The following is a 20000-nucleotide window of genomic DNA, read 5'->3' on the forward strand; positions in this document are numbered from 1 at the left end:
TTCTCATTGAAATAACCACGCTCAATCGTACGTGCCCATATAATAGCGTTAGGATTTGCTTGTTGGTTTTTAAGTGCACTCTATGTGTGCCTTGAATAGTGCCCTAAGAAAATTTTGAGTATGGACCTAAACTGAAAACTGATGGAGATTATGAAACAATTACTATAGGAATAAGACTTTTTATTGGACTGTGTGTTATTCCACTGCAAAAATCATTGTGTCTTACTAATTTTATGGTACTTTTCCCATCACAAGTATCTACTACCATGACCAGTTCTTGTGTAACAGCTTAATAATACTTTGATAGACACTGCAGTAAAGACAGCCCTGCTTTTATAGATAAAATAAATCTGTCTTTGAGCCAATTCATAAGTGAAATTGAAATGGTGTCTCACTGGCTTTGTGTGAAAGAATTTCCTAGTGCTGATTAATTAATACATCCCATTTTTAATTACAATTTCATGCTTCCCCTAATACAGATTTCACACCTGCCTGTTTGAAATCATTCACTATTAAAACTGCAATAATTTATAGACTACATTGACAAAGATCAAAGTAAACGAGGACAGCAAGTTTTCAAGTTTTACAAACACTTAGCTTTTAATATATAATTTTCTACGTAGTTTAACATTTGAGTTTTAATTTATTAGTATTCTTCTCTTGCTATATAAAGTTGCATGCCTACTCCATGTAACTTACGTATGTATATATTGATTTTGCATTTATAATCAACATATTTTATTTATATTATTTTTGAAAGTGAGATTGTGTTGGCTATATGCTTACTGTTTTACATTCTTTTAATGTTCTTGTGCTGCATTTTGTGTGAAAAATGACTTCAGTGTATTTTTCTGGACTCGGTTGAAGACCATTGATACACTCTGTCATGAAGTTGTGGTGTAGGTTTGACAGTAATTGTTAAAACTAAAAGACAGGTTGTATCTTTAACTTGCATTTCTTTTGCAGTGCCTTTCTCTCAAGAATTTAGCATCCAGTATATATTTTCAAATGCATATAACCCATCTTATAATTTCAGGGGTCGAACTGGAAAAATTAGAGTGCAGAGCCTGAAGATTGGACTGATGTCTCTCTCCAAAGGCCTCCTAGAAGAAAAATACAGATGTATGTAAGACCTTCTGTAGCATAATGCTTCCAGTAATAATATCCATTCACTGAGTACTGGCTTTATGTGGCTTGCTGCAATGCCAGATCCCATTTTTAAGAACCCAGTTCAGGCTAAGAGAGTCAGGTTTGTGAGATCTGAGAAGCTGATAATTGTAGGTGTTTTTTTTTTTTTTTTTTTTTTTTGTGACTCCAAACCCCATCCCCCCTCTTCTTTTTTTCTCTTTTCTTATGCTTATATTCAATGATTTTAAGAAAGGAAAGAGAAGGAAAAGAAAGGTAAGAGGGGCTAAAACTTTTAGTAGCATTAATTCTAAATAGTTATATTTTGTACTTTTGATATGATAAATGGTTTTAATTTTTATTTTGATTGTTTATAGTCATTCAGTCAACCAGTGGGGCCCCTTTAACTCTCAACTGCTGAAATAGATCTTTGCATGGTCAAGCGAGGGAGGTCTGCCTTTGCACCTCTCCCACTTAGTGACTAAGAGTCCTTAGGTAGGTGCTTTGATCCCCTTGAGTATTTCTCGCCAACAGTAATGTTACTTCTGTTTCCTGGTGCATTTCAAAGGGTGAAAGGTGAAGCCAACAATTGTAGCACTGAAAGGAAGTTGAGATAATATATTGCAAGTTGCCAAAGATAGCAGTGATCAAATAAATGATCACCATTCCCATGTGTCTCTAAACTCATCACCATGGTAACTATCTTTTAGTTTAATTTGCCCATAAAAGATAAGTAACTTGTTACTGCCAAGCCCATTTCTAGACGATTCTGTGCAGATAAAACTGTGTATTTGGAAGAGAGGATGGAGGATAATTCATGAATAAGAAAACATCAAAATACAAAAGATGGGTACAAGGGAGGAGTGAGAGTAAGGGGCTCTATTAATAACTCAGTGGTCCAACACATGCTAAGCATGCACAAGACCCTGGATCAAGCCCCAGAATCAAGAAAATCAACTTTTTCCCCAAATGAAGGTATTTGGTCATTGATCATATTACTTAGCTAAATTTTGTCTCGCTAAAAGCATGCTGCATTCAAAATCATGTATTTTTAGGGATAACCGTTAGATTGTTTGATTTTGAGTGCCAAGCCTAGAACCCAAAGGCATGATTTTCTTACATAATTTGACAAAAATGTTAAGGAAAGCGATGTAGATTTGCGTAGAGTATAAACTTACTGTGGGATCAGGAGGTGGGGGTGTATGATTCTGCGTGAGTCTTGCAAGCCTTGGAGAGAAAAAAAGGAACGCCTTACATAAAGTTTGGTTGGTGACTCTTTGTTTAGAACTTTAGGAGTTTTCATCATTATCAGGAAAAGATACGCTTTCCAAAGCTGAGAACTTGGCATTTCTAAAATGATAACTGAAAAATCACTTCTCCAAAATTAGGAAAAGATTTTTTTCTTTCTAATCATCTGTGATTCGGGGTCTTCATATGCTCCTGGAAGACTTGGGGATTTAAATGTAGCAGTTACATCATAGTGCTGAGTGGACACTAAAATGAATGCAAATTCAAGCTCAAGATTTGCATTTTCTGCAAAACAGCACTAGATGCTCAGATTGGACAGGGAAGCAACAGCCCAAGAAGAAGGGAAGTCTAGCAAGTTCCTACTATTTAATATAACCCATGCGCAATGGATGCCATTTTAGGACATAATTAAATAAGAAATCTCTTGGGTTAAATCTTTAATCTACGTCTTTGCCTCAATATTGAGGCTCTGGAAATGTTCCGAGGTTTAGTTTTACTTCTTCTATTGAGATCCTTAGCAACTCCGATTCCACTCTTGATTTCCCCAGTGTTATGAGAACATCTCTTCATGATTATTTCTTGTGTGAGAATTAATATTCAAGACAAATTGCTGTTCAGACTCAATGGCAAGAGCCATCCGTATAAAAGCAGGTTTTGTGGTGGCTGAAGTCAGAAGTCTTCTCCCTGTTGGTGCCTATGAGTTTTGTGTTGATGGGAATGGCTGTGGAGTAGGTTCTGGCATACCATGTGCTCTCTTGCAAATGGCTAAGAGCTTGCTGACTTGAGCAGAAACGCAGTCACCAAGCGTCTTCTGGAGAGCTCTTTGCACCTTCTCTGGGTCGATTTATTCAAGTGTGTCTCTTAGTTGTTGTTTATTAAATTGAACAACATGTGTGGCCCATTTTCAAGTCCTCACACTGCTTTTTGTGTCTGACTAGAATAATGAAAACGTACAGCTGTACTTCGTGACACTCATTTCTCTAGCGTCTGTGAGTAGTCTCACCTTCTTAGTGCTATAGCAGCATAACTTTCTGCCTCCAAGGAGGACAATTGGGCAGATTTGATCCTCTTACCAATGTGCACTTCTCTGTAAAGATCGGTGCACATGTACATTGATGCACAATAAAAATGGTTATAAGAATTCTGGGTCAATGTTTTAAGGGTGTAGTAGTCTTTTTTAAATAATGAAACAATTTGATCTCTAAGAAAATCTAAGTGAACAAGTGATAACAAAAATTAAGTTTATCACAAATGAATTTGCTTCCCTCTCGTGTGCTTATAATTAAAGCTATATGTCATGATAATTACTCTGTCAATATCACTCAGTAAGCTTCAGTTTGGAACTTCACTGTTGACGCTGTTAAAGCTGGCCTCCTTCCCCTTTGACAAGAGGAGAATGACATTTTATCTCCTGCTAATTTATCGAGTATTGTTTGAAAATAGTTTTGTAGACCCTCCTAAGTATTTATCCCTCTTTCTTCTATTCTTAGCACCATATGAAGAGCATTTAGATAGCATGTCTTATGTCTTTTGAGCCATTAGACTTGGAAATGCCTCTCAAAGGTGTCAATTTCTGTGACAGAGGGGATTGTTTTTAATTAGCTGTGTTTCCCTGTTGAAAAAGTAAATTCCTTTACTACATTAGCTTCTTGAATGGGAATCTTGTAATAATTGTGATCCTCAAAATGTTACCAATAGTGGATCTAGGATAAATATCCTGGGAAGGGGGTCTGTATTGCTGATTTAAGAAACTTAGGAAAGAAACTAGTGTTTGTTTTGTTTAAGCATAAAGAAGACAAAATATACAAACATTTTTAATTCTTAATATTGAAAAATTGTTTCATTACATAGACAAAAAATAATTTATGTAGCTAATAAATTTCTAAAATGAAAAGCTAAAGCTCCTTACAATTTTATATTTACAATATGAAGTAGATATGAACATAGATACAGTGAAAAGAAGATGAAACATATTCATAGAATATTGAATTTCTGAGTGAACACAAAAGTTGGTAAATCAATTGATAAATGTAAAGGTATACTTTATAAACTATGTCCTTTAACATATCATGAGGGAAGCTTTGTTTTTCCTCATCCTCTTCCCTAAGGAATATCTTACAGAGACCATAAAACTAACCGATGTATATTTACTTGTAGTGTTTAAAACAATACTTCTGATTACGTGTATTGACAAATGATAATCAGCTTATTCATAGACATATGACACTTATAGTTCTGATTGCAGATAGCAGATTAAGAGATTTCAAACTTATCAATAATCTGATCTGAATCATGTCCCTCACATTTTTTTTTTTGTTTTCAAGTTCACATAGTTCAATCCATACCATCGAAGATATGCTTTTAAAAAGGCCACACTTTGAATAGGTAGACAGTAACGTCTTGTTCTCCCTCTTTGTAGGTCTCTTTAAGGAGGTGGCAGGGCCAACAGAGATGTGTGACCAGCGGCAGCTTGGCTTGCTTCTTCATGATGCCATCCAGATCCCTCGGCAGCTGGGGGAAGTAGCAGCCTTTGGGGGCAGTAACATTGAGCCCAGTGTTCGAAGCTGCTTCCAGCAGGTAAGCATGAGCATCAAAAGTGTGTGGGATGTTTTGAGAAAGGGACTTAAAGATGTTTCCAAGAAGCAAATCAGTTCGTTGTGCTAGAATCAAATAGTGGAAGTTTGGGGTACCAGTCCTTTTTAGCTGCTATTTTCTTTCTTAAGGCAAGTGTAAACTGAAGTGTGATGTCTGAATTCCAATGCCCCCGGCTTTGTCCTCATTTATTGTCACTCATCCTCTTGTTCTGAGCTTTCCATCACACCCATTTCATTCCTTGGCTCCTGCTTCCACACCCTTCTGTGTCTGAATGTTTCTTCTTTCTGGAATACTCTCTTCTTCTGTAGACACGCTCTCCTCTCCCATGTGTCCTGTTCTGTTTTGAAATGTTGACTTAGCTCTTGAGTTTTCGGAATGTAGCCCTCAAACCCTATCAGATGAAGGTGTTCTCCCTACTTTCATGTCCTCTCCCTCTCTCTGCTCACTCCAGTGTGACATCATATTGAGTTGTGTAATTAGTTGTTTAGTATTGCCTCCTCCTTGCACAACCTAAGCTTCATGAAAACAAAAACTGTGCCTATCACATACCTTATATCTAGTCTTAGACTGCTATATACAAGCTGGATGGCCTATGAACAACAGAAATGAATTCCTCAGTTCTAGAGACTGAGTTTTATTTATAAAACATAAATAAAATATCACTATATTTCCCCTTTTGTCTAAAATAATAAAAACATCCAGTGTAAAACATTTAAAACTAGTAGTTGCTTTCTAAAAGTAGATTCAATAGTCTACCTATTTATCTTATCATAGCCATATCATCCTGTTTTTTCTTTCAAAGTAGATTCTACCCTTTTATCCTATCATATCCACTAGCTCAGTCAGTAGAGCATGAGACTCTTAATCTCAAGGTCTTGGGTTTGAGCCTCATATTGGGCACCATTTGTATATATGTTTCCATACCACCCAGTCCTACAGATTTTCAGTTCCAAAGAAACACACAGAAGCTTATATTAATTATCTGTTTGGCCTGTTAGCTCAGGCTTATTATTAACTAGCTCTTACATCTTAAATTAACCCATATTTTTTGTCTATATTTAGCCACATGGCTTGGTACTCCTTCTCAGTAAGACATTCTTATCTTGCTTCTTCTGCATCTGGCTAGTGACTAACAATCTGCCTTTCCTCTTCCCAGAAGTCTGGCTGGTAACTGACTCTCTGCCTTTCTTCTTCTTGTTGCCTCAACTATACTTCCTGTCTAGATACTGGCCAATCAGCATTTTATTAGACCAATACACATGACAAATCTTTACAGTATACCAGAGCAATTATCCCTCAGCATTGGTGGAAGAGCAGCTTGCCCCATATACATCAGAAGAACATAAACATCTGGTGGTTTCCCTTCATAATACATTGAACATTATATTGACTTTAATACATGTTTGCTTATTGAATGGATAAAAATGTCTCAATATTCTCTGTTGGGAAAATCTTTTAATATGAAGGTATTACAGAAACAGCCATCTTTCCCAAAAAAGTACACACACATGCACAAAGAGTCATGTACTAAGTTTTCCGTGATCTGAGTTGCTAATTTTCACCTGGGCAAGAGCTGCAGTTTCTTTTTTAAATGCTTACTGTGCATAAGCACATTTATAAATGCTACTGATATCATCCATATGCATAAAGTTAGAAGCCTACAGATATTTTTCCAAAGCCTAGCCAATGATTTATAGCTGCTGAGAAAAAATGCTCACATTGTATCTTTGAGGAGAATCAATGTCATGGGTTATTACATTTTATAATGGATCTCTTTCTTATTTTAGAAAGAAAAAATACTACATGTTTTTTTTATATATGATTTATATGCATACATGTCAGTGCACAGAATGACCTCAACCACAGTAGGAAGAGGCACTTGGTGAAATTTACCCCTGCTCTTAGGCACAAAGGTTAGGACTTGAGTAAGGCTTGAGATATATCTTGATAACCTTGGAGAGCCTATGAAGTGTATTTGTACCAGCTAGCCTCTGATGTGATGGTTTGACAGAACAGGGACATGACACAGCAACAACTTCCTTTACTCAGCATTTGTAAATGCCTTCCACTTGTTTGGTTATCAGTAAGTCCTCACCTTCATGTGTTTACTGTCTTAGATAAGTGAGTTTTATAGAATTAAAGGATGTATGTGGAAGATTACCTGGAATTGTCTATTTTTGTTATTGTTGTTATTGTTTGTTTGCTTCCTTTTCTTTAATTTTAGCATTGAAAGGCTATTTACATTGCTCAATTGTAAAGTGCTGGCTGTACAAGCATGAGGACCTGAGATTGTATCCCCATAACCCACTTAAGTCTGGTGCAGTAGCATCAAGGAAGGAGAGACAGGAACATCCGTGGTACACAATGACCAGATATTCTAACCTACCCATGAACTTCAGGCTAATGAGAGAGCCTGTCTCAAAAGCAAGGTGGACAGTAGTTGGGGAATGGAACCTGAGACTGACCACTGACCTCTACCTGCATGTGAACATACATGAAAGTGTACCTGTGGGTATGCACCTTAAAAACACACCAATAAAAAAAATAAAATGTGAGCATTAAGAAATGGTTCCCCTCCCTCTTTTATGTGGCAATAACTCTTTTGCTCTCTGCATTTTTCTGATTTTAGTTTCTAAAATTGTCTTACCTTGAAGAGCCTATTTGTGACGTCACTGAAGTAGAGTCACATGACTTTTCCCTTGTGCAGATTTGCAGCAGCAGCACTTGCTGCAGCTTCCCTGAAAAGCTGTTCTTCACTTTCTGTCTCTTCCCCAGAATAACAACAAGCCAGAGATCAGTGTGAAGGAGTTTATAGACTGGATGCATTTAGAACCTCAGTCCATGGTATGGCTGCCGGTTCTGCATCGCGTGGCAGCTGCGGAGACTGCAAAGCATCAGGCCAAGTGCAACATCTGCAAAGAGTGTCCAATTGTTGGGTTCAGGTGAGATGTGATAAGAGAAACCCCGACTCCATGGTTTCTGTTCTCCTTGTGTGGTCTTGTGGTATGCTTCTCATCCCTCTCCATTTCCTGCTTGGTGGTTTTCCTCTTGAGTACATGTGATACTCAGCATTGTCCGTCCTTCTCAAGTGACACTCGTTCTCATCATCTATATGCAAACTTATTTTTGTTCTTATAGTTATTAATAATGCTTGGTCCAGAATCAAGAATTTTTTATGAATCTTTTTACTGAGGCCATAGGGATATTCATGTAGGATTATATACATATAGTCTTGGTCAAATGTCTTAGTTGTTCCATGTTGCTTGGGATCAAACTTAGTAAGATGGGAGCGGCGTGTAAAATATGAACTGATAACTCCATGTCACCTCTGCTAAATTTGTGATCAATCCTGCTTAATACCTGCCCATTATTAGTGCTGATGAAGTATATTCTCTCTCTCTCTCTCCATCCCCCACCTTTTCCTTTGTGTGTGCATGTACATACATGCTCCAAGATGTCTGTGCATGTACATGGAGACCAGAGGTTGATGTCAAGTATCTTCATCTTCCTCCGTCACTCTCCAATTTGTTTTTTATATAGAGCTCTCCCTGAACCTGGAATTAAGCTCAGCTGAACAACAAGTTCCAGGCATCTTCTCATCTCCGTGTCCCCAGTATTCTGATGACAGGTGCATGCTACTAGGTCCAGCTTTTTTATTTGGGTTCTTAAGATGCTCATACTTGGCTGAGCCAGCCACTGCATGGCCCAGTCCATCTTGTAGTGTTCTTATTGAGTCAAGGTCATTGGATTATGACCTAGAGGAGACTATGAAGGGCCTGTGTGCCATGTTTGTCATAAAGTTGAATGTTTGTGCATCCTGGTTCTTCCACCTCCTCTTGGGGTAAGTATGCATTAGACCTCCTAGATTATACTACATTCTCTTCCTGGGATTTGTGAATTCTCTTAGGAATAATTACTACGTAAGTGTCTAGAGTAGTATATGCTTTACACAAAAAAACACCAAGTTTCTTTTAATTATTGCTCATAACATTATCAGTTATGGTCAGCCTGACGCAGTAATACACTAAGAATATAAGTAACATTGAACATTTCTGTGAAGTGGAGACAGGAGAAGTGTGCATGTGTGAGCAAGTGTAAGATTTATTTTTGTTTATGTGTATATATGTATGTGCACATTTGTGGGTGTGGCCATGGAGGCCAGAAGAGGGTGTCAGATCCTCTGGCACTGGAGTTACAGTTGGTTATAAGCCATCCATCATGAGTGCTGGGGACCAAATTTAGAATCTTTGGAAGAGCAGCCAGCACTCTTACCCCTGAGCCATCTCTGCAGTTCCTGTATATTGAACTTTTGTGAAACTGCTAGAATTTTCTACTAATTACTTTCAAATTGAATTTAACTTTTTCTCAATTTATTTATTTTATGTGCATTTTATTTCCTGCACGTATGTGTACCATGTGCATAAAATGCCCATGGAGGCCTGAAGAGGGTGTTGTCTCCCCAGAGCAGGAGTTACAGATGGTTGTTAGCCACTAAATGGGTGCTGGGAATCGAATCCATGTCCTCTAGAAGGGCAATCAATGTTCTTTACTGCTGAGCTATCTCTCCAACCCCCCAAATTGAATTTTAATGAAATTTTAGATCTATAGGGTGTTTACCAAGCTGAGAATGGTTTCAGCTAAAATTGCACACAGCTACTCAACAGCCACATAAATAAAAAAAAAAGAGACCTCATTTCCTTTCATGTAAACATAGTACAAAGATAGACAACCCAAGACTGGTGTGGCCTATCTTGATCCTCAGTTCTGCCCTTATAATCCCTCTTATTTCCACCTTATGACTTGCATTTTTACAGTGACCTCATACCAGCAAATTGGTTCTCCTGGATGTCACTTCCATCTTTAGCAAGGAGAGAAAATGAATGTTCTTCTTCCCCATTGTGTCAGTCCCTTAATATCCCAATGGGAACCCTGGCCCAAGACCTCATCCTAGATTGCCTTGCTTACCACCATCAGCAAGCAAGACTGAGAAATAGTATTGTTAGCAGAGCACATTGCTAAAATGTGCTGACAGTGTAAGAGTGTCTCACTGATGAAGACAAAGGAAGAGCTATCAGCACGAAACAAGATTCCACTAAGCTAAGGCGATGTCAATCATATTTGTCAAACTATGCCAATAGGTAGAAAGATATTAGTATAAGGGATATGTCAAACCAGGACATCACACAGCTGGTGGAAGTAGATTGTCTCCAGATGACTTGCAAATGGTTTTTCATGTCCTTTTAAAAAGCCCTTCATCACTTAATAGTTTATAATACCAGCCTGGCATAACCTTTACATGATTCTTACATTCTGACTCTTCTAGTTTTAGCATGTATATTTCCCCCTATAAATACAGCTATAATGTATATCTTGTCGTTCCACCAGCCATCTTACCTGACTGGAAAATTTGGGGGATGTTTTCCATTTGGACCCCTTAGAAGTGGAAAACTAAGAGTGTTGGTTCTGCAAACAGACATCAATGTACAGTGTTTTTGGTTTTTTTCCTATGAGAAGCTTGAAACATTATTTCTTTCAAGATTATATAATAATCAGGATTTTATTTAACATGTCCCTGGTTACAGGGTATTTATTTAATTTATTTTTATACATTGGTGTTTTGCCTTCATGTGTGTATGTACGAGAGTGTCAGAAGTCCTGGATCTAGAGTTAGAGAACAGTTGTGAGCTCCCATGCCACGTGGGTGCTGGGAATCAAACCCAGGTCCTCACCTGGAAGAGCAGCCAATGCTTTCTTCATCCACCTACAGGGTATTTCCTACTGTTTTTTTTTTAACTAATGACTATTTTAAACAAAACCTAAAAAATTTCATTGTAAAAATGAATGCTTTTGTGATGGAATTTAATATTCATTTCTTACTTGTAATCTAATTGGTATATTAAAATTATCCAACTCATTTTCATAACATTCTCTGTCATTTTCTGTCCACATTCAGATATCATGCAGAATGTTCTGACGTTGATATTTGACCTTCTCATCGTGTGTAAACATTTGCAAGCATGTTTGAGACTCTTAAGACACACTTGCATTTGTTTTTCATATGTCATTGCATGCCTGCATGCCATTCTCGGGAATAAAGAAAGAATTTTTAATCAAAAATTATAAAATAGCTTACGAGCCAAGTTTCTATTTCCTCCACTTTCTGGGACCCTTTTCAATAAATAAATAAATTCCAAAAATGTTCTTCTTCATTCCCCATCATTAAAGAATGAATCGTCACTTCTAAATTGATGCTGAGATATAAAATTTTCTACTTATGGTTAATGAACTGTTGATTTGAACTAATGGTGCTCTTTATTGAATTTAGATTAAGTAACAAAAGTGACGGCCACTCTTTTCTTTACCACAGGTATAGAAGCCTAAAGCATTTTAATTATGATGTCTGCCAGAGTTGCTTTTTCTCGGGAAGAACAGCAAAGGGCCACAAATTACATTATCCAATGGTGGAATACTGTATACCGGTGAGTTCAGAGCTTTGAATCAATTGACCAAGGATGACGTTTTAGCCATTTTATTTTTACTTGACTTTTTTTTAAAACCTTTTAAAAGAATGTCTGGTTGTACTTTTTTGTTGTTTTCTTTCCTTTGAAGTATGTGTTCTTCATGTGTTGAATTAGTTAAGAAAATTTCTGCGTTACTCCAGTTGTAATTTATTGACTTTATAAGTAGGTGTTTTGGTTTCAGACTTAACTTCTTTTTAAGCAAGTTAAAGAAACTGATACTGACTTGCCTGTGTTGAAAATGAAATTATTTGCTGAAAACAGCTGTAGTTCTCTTAGACTTTTAAGGGATGTTTTTTGTTTTGTCAAAACAAAAAATAGAGAAATCAAAAATATCATTCATAGGTTTACTTTCTAAACAAATTACCTTCTAATCTCTTTACATGTTCAAATTTTATAAAAATCTGCATCTATATGTAAATTTGCTTTGGCTTAATTTTTTTAAAAAACACTATGCAGCTCTGGCTGGCCTAGAGCTCACCATGTATATTGGACTGGTTTGCTCCAGTATATAAAAAGATCCACCCACGTCTGCTTTCTGATTCAAAAATCCAAGATTCAAGACATGAACTACCATGCTTCCTGCTAATATATTTTTTATCCCAAGTTTTCCATTTGACTTTGTAGATAATAGCTGTCCCCCATTTTACCTTAGACAATAGCTTCCCATCACAGAATATTAATTGAATGAATTACTGTAATTGGGCTAATCACTTTTGAAATTTAGGTCTTCGGTTTCCTAGTGTTGCTAGCAACATTTAAAAGCATTGCTGAGAAGGCAGCACTTTATATGTGTGATATAAATTGCATCTCCATTGAGTAAATGACCGGAAGTGGTGGTCTAGGCCAATGGATATGAGTATCCTCACGGCCAAAGTACTTGATCCCCACATCCTATTCCAAAAGAGGTCTCTGCCACAGTAGGATATTGCCACAGTTGCTAACGTGTCCATCTTGCCATAGCCCCTGTAGCTTCGGATACAGCTATTGTGCTTTCTTTGACCTAGAGCTGCTCTGTCCTGAGATCATACTCCTTTTCTATCAGGGTTATTCCTTAGGTTCCTTCAAAAGTCATGCCGAAGTTTACTTATAGAGTCGTGTATTTTCTTCAGAGAATTAAGTTACTTTTTGGATCATAAATCTATGCAAAGGGAACTGTACATATTATTATTCTTTTTTTTTAATGATATGGTGGTAGAGAAGGCCGGTCCCATGAGACAGCAGTCCCACAAGGGGCAGCAGTGGGCCACTCGAGGCTCTTGAGGGTCACCAGATGCCACTCCTGAGGCCTCTGAAGCCTTGGCTGAGCTGGTTCCCTTGGCTGGTGGGAGACCATAGTTGGGGAGAGACAGATACGCCATGCAGAGAGAGAGTTTGGGTATAGAGATTATTTAGTGGGTTATAGAAGAGAAAGGGAAGGGGAAGGAGAGAAGGTGGGGAGAAAGGGAGGGAGGGGAGAGAGAGGGAGTAGTTGCCTCCTCAGAAGAGGGACAGAAAGAGAGAGATCCACTTGCCTTGGTGGAGGAGGGCGGTAAGTGGGTGGGGTTTGTCTTCTCAAAGGGACAAGGTACCCACGAGACAGGCCAGGCCAGCAGATCATAACACATATAAAATATACACATATAATTCTACCATTCTTGGTCTTTTATTTTAAATAAAAAGAGATTCTTTATGTGGAGAAAAAATTTCTAGAAAATGTTTCTGAATTATAGTGGGTGAAATATTCTTGATGCCTAACCCTAAGATTAATAGGAAACTACTGTTTCCAAGGGTGTTTAGAAAGTATCATTTATTATAGTTATCAGTTTATTTACTAAACCAACTAATATTGAATCCTTCCTATGTGTCAGGCATTATTACCGAATGAGCTGGGTGCTAGCTGAAGTGGTCCAGACAGTCTAGTAGATACTCCATATGCATGTGTAAATGGTGTGTGTAGACACTTAGTGCCCAGAAGTCACTGAGTGTGTTAACAGGGAGAGAGGAACAGGAAACGAGGCTAAGCAGAAGGCAAGGGAAAGGTGACAAAGGGCAGCCAGTGTGATGCCTGAGACAGTTGGGTCTGCAGTTAGAGAAGTGAGCTAAGTGTGCTTAGAGTGGGAGGCTCGCTCCCTTCTTGCCTGATAATCATCTCTCGGAGAAATGGCTTTCACCGTTCCCAAGAGAGTTCATATTCATCTCAGAGCCAGCACAGAGATTCAGAGTCCTCCGTCAGGGCATGGTGAAGACTTGTCTTCCGCTTTAAGTTGGATCCAACAGTAAATTTCTTGAGCAGCGTTGTTCCGTCCAGGTAGATATGCTTTTAAGTGACGCTGGGGGTGGGGGCCGTAAGAAGTAGGCAGCCTTGAACTATAAGAAACTAAGGTAATGCTTGTTTAGTTCTTTTAAAATAGGGCAGGGTAAGTGGATGGAGTAATTTGACCTGAGAATGAACCGTTTGAATGAGGTTATAGCTGTAAGCTCAACAGGGCAGAAGGCTAAGAGCCCTAGCTGTAGCTAGTTCAAGGAGAGAGAATCCGTGTCTAGCATCAGTTCTAAGGGTTTGTCAGCTGCTCCCAGGAAAGGTAAGATTAGCGACGCGCATCTGTGATACTGAGGAGGGGATCTGTGATACTGAGCAAGGAAGCAACAAAGAAATGCGATGACTGAGGATGTGCCCACATCTATATTAGGTTGGTTTCTGCCCTTGGCCTATAACCGTGTGTTGCTTTGTACTGGGAATCAAACCTAGAGCCCCGTGCATCCTAGGCAAACAACCTACCGCTGAGCATGGTAGGCAAGCAACCTACCACAGAACTAAGCCTATAACTTCTTATAAAGTTCCTAGATGTATTTGTAAACTGAGTCTTAGAGTCATACTCCCTCATTGAGTGGTATGCCCCGACTTAACTGCTTTCCTTTTTGTTCACCTGCATTCTTTAGATCTTTTACTTTTTCATTCTGCAGTCTTCTTTCTAAGTACACTTTTTTTAGTGGTCCATTCATCTTGCACCCAATATCTAAATTCTCTTAATGTCTGTCTTAGAAAATGGGCTTAAACACAAGCTCATTTTTCCCAGTAAAGTGATTATAAGTGATTCCGCGTGTTAAATGGATGTGACCTTTCCATAAGCATCTTGGTACTTGCAGTTCTCACAACCCATCTCCATTTCTGGCTAAGAAAATGGCCTATTCAGATCCTTGGCTCATCTGTTTCTCCTACAAGGTCACATTTTACCCTTCTCTTGATGTTTTTATTACTGGAAAATACAATTTGTAAACCCCATTTTGAGGCCTCAGTACTCCCCAAATGTTTCAGCAACCTATCAGCTTATTATTTATGACAATGTTTGTGTTTGGCTGTAGGAAGACTAATGGTGTATGAATTAGCTATCATGATTCATGAAGGTATTTTATGATAGTGATAATCAAATATTTACATGAGGAAATGGAGCGGAATTTTTTTCTCGGAAAATTATTTTCAGCTCTTACTACCAATTGCTATTGTATATTCCAAATGTGTGATCATTTCTTCATTCAGCTCTATAAAAGCTAATGCTCAAGAGATAGCACAACTTGGATTACATTAATGTCTGTCACCTTTCTCTCTCTATTCATGTGCGCCCTACCTTTCCAGAAAAACACCTCAACTGACACTTGTAGAGGAACCCTTGTAGCCTCCTCTAGGTGTTGGGCCTCTGGTGAAGACAGCACATTATGGTTGGAGCATGTGGTAAACACACCACTAAAGACAGTGTCCCACAGTCCCCTTCAAGGGAACTCTGCCAATGACTTGGCCTCCCATCAGACCTCACCTTCTAAAGCTTCCACCAACTTCCAATAAGGACACTTCAGAGATGGCCTTTAATACACGGACCTTCAGGGGACACTCAGCAGGCAAACTCAGTATCTTACATGTCGTTGTAGCAGACCACAGATACGTGGTATGTAATGGGCAGGCTCTCACTCGGCTAATGTTTAGGGAGAAATGCAAGCTGGAAGCACCTCATGGGGCCAAGGCTGGCTTACATCATCTCATAGAAGGAGATGGAGGGGCAAGACAGCACTTGTGAGAAAAAAGGGGAGGGAGCCCAACATGTTTCTTGTCAGGAATCTTCGCTGCTAAAATGTAGCTCTTAGGATATCCACCCTTTCAACACTGTTGCTTCTAGAAAAACTTTTCAACACATTGAATAATCAAGTCATTTACCTCCTTATTGAACATTCCACCATACAGTCTTCTTTAAAAACATCATTTCTATGACTAAATAAAATTTAATTTGAGTGAGAAAAACAATCATGTTATTAAAGAATGCAAAGGTCTTTTGTAAAATTCACATTAGAATTTAATCTATATGGAATTTTTAATTTTGGTTGGATTTTGTTTTCATAATGGGCAGCCCAGCCCTAGGGTCTCACTCATACTAGACAGCCACTTTACCTCTGTGCTTTGTTCCAGAACTTTTAATAGGCATTTTCATTTCGAGATAGAGTTTCAAAGTTGCCCAAGTCGACCTTGAACCTGCAGCCCTTCAGCCTTGGTCTTTGGAGGGGATGGAACTGCAGAACCACCTTACCGGGGGCCATCACACTGTTATCTGTAGCTTCAGTACCATCTATGACGCTCTGGGGCTGACTCACGTAACAACCAGCAGCTTAGATGTATTTCCATTTCCAAGCTCCTCTCCAGATTTGTCAATCACCAGGCTACTCTCTGCCACTCTCAGTTTGACTTCTAATTTCTTCTTTAGATTCTGTATATAAATAAGACCTATGTATAAATATGCACAATATTTCTCTTTGTATATCTGGGTCGTTTCACTCAGTATCATGTCCTCAGGTTCATCCGTGTTGTCACCAATGGAGACTAATTCTCTCTCTCTCTCTGATATTTTCTTTATTCATGTATCATGGGGTATTTAAATTGACTCCACATTATTGGACGTGCCAGTACAGCACCTCTTTGAGAAGCTGATGTCTTTGGATATGTGTCCAGAAGGGGGATTTGTAGATCACTTAGTATTGATCTTTTAGCTCCTTTAATGAGCTCCCGACTGTTTTTCATCAAGACGGCGCCACTAGTGGTGTCTTTACACTTCAGAGAGGTGGCGTGCACATGATTTATAAGAGTGCATGCAATTGCTCACCATGAGTGACCACTGAATAGAATTCAATGCTAAGGAGAATGGAAAATGTTTAGAATCTCTACTCTGGTCGGTCTGGGGTCACCAAAGATGAGTAAAGATTGCTACCTTGCCACCGGAGCGCCGCTGAGGTTAATTGACCAAGATGTTATCCATGGCTCTGCCATTGCTCAGCAGCTTCCGAGTTACACAATAATAGTTGGAGGCTGAAGGAGTAAGACATACACAAGTAGTTATGGTACTGTGGATGTCACAGGCTTTCCTCATGCTGAATAAACCTAATGCTGGTGAAGGAACTAGAGATGAAAATTTGGGGGGGGGGAGCAAAATCAAGAAAGGAAGAGGAAGGCTCCAAAGAGTCTAGTCAACAAGAGATTTTTTTTTCCCTTCAAGTTATAGCTTTTAAAATGAAATATGTTTTGCGTTATGGCAGGGCCTAAGGTATAGTCACATCCCAATATTTAACCAAAATGGGATGGAGAGGGCTTCAGAAGCAAGGTGGAATTTAGGGCATCAACACTGTGTCTCCAGAAAATGGCAGGTTATAGCTGCGTGGCACTGTATCTTAAAAAGGGCTTCAAGAGCACATTGGTTATAGATGGCGAGGTAGAGAGGCAAATTGCAAGGGGAGGAAAATTATGTCTTTTCTTTTTGTTTTTAGGGTCACAGCTGAAGACAGAATAGCAAATGTACACAGATTCATTTAATAACAAGTTTTCCTGAGACCTGGTCAGTCCTCATCAACTTAGACCATGAAACCCAATATGGGCAAGTTCAACAGAACCACCATATACGGGCTGTCCATGCATGCTTTAGCATTGTCAGGGCATAAATTTTATTTTTATTTTCATTTCCTAAACTCTGAGGCCTTTATAAAGGAATGAAAACCCAGGGACATGGAGAAGCTTATTTAGTTTAGTGCTAAGAGTTTCATGAAGAGTGGACAGTTAGAGAAGTCAAAATGAACAAAGAGATTGTGATATAGCCTTGTGGTACTAGGGAAGTAAAAAGCCTGCTTGTAAAGATGCTGCTCCAGGTCCCTTGTCTTCAAAAGATGTCCTGGTCACCCACTGCTGCTGTAGCAGAACACCTCCAGATGAGTGGTTGACAAACCACAGGTGGTTATTCGTCACACAGGTTTGGAGACTGAGAAATCCAAGCTGGAAGTCTGCATCTGGTAATAATAATTGTGTTGTGCTATTCCATGCTGAAAGACATGGCAAGATAACACAGAAGAGAGAGGGAGGGGAAGCAGAAAGAGCTACGCACACCCACTTTATCAGGTATACCCAGCTCAGTAACAACCCTCTTCTACTATAGCATCTGATGATGCCAGAGCCCGCGTTACCTAGTCAACTCTTAACACCTGTTCTTCATCATCTTACACTGGGAATTAGGCTTCCAATACAGGAAATGTATGGGACCCTTTGAACACTTAGCAATGGATAATGTTGGTAATTCCTACCTGTCCAAGAGGGGCTTCATGAGCTGCTCCTGGGGACAAGAACAGAGAACAACCTTCCTGCTTCTGCTGGTTTTTCGAATGCCTTTAGGGTAACATGTACTAAATTGCAATGAATGCAAACATCATTTTTCCTCATGATGTCCTCAGCATCAGGATTCATGTATGGGAAGGAGTACAAAAATGCTAGAGGAGAATGCGGGACAGCAGGTCAAGTGCACAGCAGTGAGGATGCAAAGTAGACAGACAAAGGCTGTGTGCACGCACTGAGGGACAGCGGCCCCACCACGTCAGGGAAAATAAAACATTGAGATAGTGCTGTATTGCTCCATACAGATTTCAGGCTATGAAGGGCTGGCTAGGATGGAAAGGCATTTGAGAGACATGCTAGTTCAAGATGAAGAAACTAGATATTTGGAAATCTTTGCTTTCAGGATGGGCAGGGATATTGGCTATTTCTAGGTTCTAAGTGTTGGGATTGAGTTACTGTAAATTTTCTCGTTGAATTGAAGTTCATTAAACAGAACTGGTGTATGCTGATATTTTCACTGAGATTTTGTTAAAAAACAAAAAGGAAAAATAAGTTGAAGTGTCTCTATGGAAAATGATTTTAAATTAGTATCACTTAAAACAGATAGTTAGTACAGTTTTTAAGCAAGTGTGTGGTAGTATTTCCATTACTTAGAAAATACTTCCTTTAGTCAAACCTGTGTGGCTAAGACCTTCCGTATTTAATAGAGCTGTGACTCCTCGCCAATAGGAACAACAGCAAACATTTACAGACCAGTATTAATTTCAATGTTAATTTCTGTATATCCGCTCAACACTCGGCACAGTAAATGAAGATTTTTTTTTCAAAGTTGACAACATAGCTAAGGTTTCCAAATACCTATATTGTGTGTTATGTGTTTGCTTATATAAAAAGTCCAATAATAGCAATGTCTTCCACAATCATATCAGCAACTCCATCGGTTTCTGTTATCAACCGAACATAAGGATAGAGACGTCAAGGGTACTATAGTAAAAACTGAATGTTCTTTTCGAAACAAATTTCGGTATATTTGTCATGTTAAGTACAGTGTGGAAGAGAAGAGGTATGGGCAGGTAGAAAGAATTTACCGAGAACATAAACAGAGAATTTAGTGAGGTATATTGTCTAGAGGCTGCAGATGAGTTCTTATAGAGAACCGATAAACTGGGAGACTTTGCTTAATCGATCTCGTAGGCCATTTATTCAGGGCTGATCTCACTGCCTTATTAAACTGTAGACTTTACAGCTTAAGTTGTCTTTCTTGAGGGTGAGCCTTTGAGTAGAAGCCGTGGTCGTCTATTAGGAGTCAGTCTCCAAAGGTTTTCTTCATGGGAGTCAGGTTCAAGTCACTGTGGCCTGGTTGTTTAGCGTAGGGACTTTTCATGTGTGTTTGGCCTTTTGGCTACATGGTATTCTTGTTGCCATGGGTTTATAGATGTAAAAATAACCCAAGATCTATATAAACTGATAAAATCAAATTACTATATTGGGAACAACAGATCCTCTTAAAATTAAAGCTAAATTTGTGCCTTTTAAAATTGTATTGGCAAAGGTAAAGAACAAGGATAAAAAGGGACAAACTGGCACCGGTTGCTTTGTCTCCTCCCTCCTGCCAACATTGGTGTGTTGTAGGGTGGGGGCTGTGAAAGCCAACTGTACGGAAATGCTGAAGTGCTGATCTCATCCTTGTTGACTTGGCATGGTTTGTGTTGGCAGCCTTGCTTCTTCAGATGCGCTTTGGGATATTGTCCAATATGCGAAAATTGCAGCCTTGTTGCTGTTTCTCTGACTTCAGCATCCCAAAGTGGTTTTTCTAAGCTCTTATCTCCCCGACCGTGATTTCTCAGCAAGTCCAGTGCATTTAGATGATGCCATTAGCTCTTATGACTGCAACAAGC

The 20000-nt window shown here is 38.9% G+C and overlaps 1 protein-coding gene across 8 annotated transcripts in view; it reads left to right on the forward strand.

Moving 5' to 3' along the window:
- Utrn (utrophin) overlaps window positions 1–20000 on the forward strand; it is a 506130-nt gene that overhangs the window by 446988 nt on the left and 39142 nt on the right. For all 8 annotated transcript variants that reach the window (XM_075948903.1, XM_075948906.1, XM_075948904.1 and 5 more), the window contains 4 exons: window positions 1037–1122; window positions 4793–4950; window positions 7744–7910; window positions 11336–11447. In XM_075948903.1, the coding sequence (XP_075805018.1) occupies window positions 1037–1122; window positions 4793–4950; window positions 7744–7910; window positions 11336–11447 (523 nt within the window). The remainder of the gene's footprint in view (window positions 1–1036; window positions 1123–4792; window positions 4951–7743; window positions 7911–11335; window positions 11448–20000) is intronic.

Source organism: Microtus pennsylvanicus, chromosome 1 (genome assembly GCF_037038515.1).
Source record: "Microtus pennsylvanicus isolate mMicPen1 chromosome 1, mMicPen1.hap1, whole genome shotgun sequence".
In the NCBI taxonomy this organism is placed as follows: domain Eukaryota; kingdom Metazoa; phylum Chordata; class Mammalia; order Rodentia; family Cricetidae; genus Microtus; species Microtus pennsylvanicus.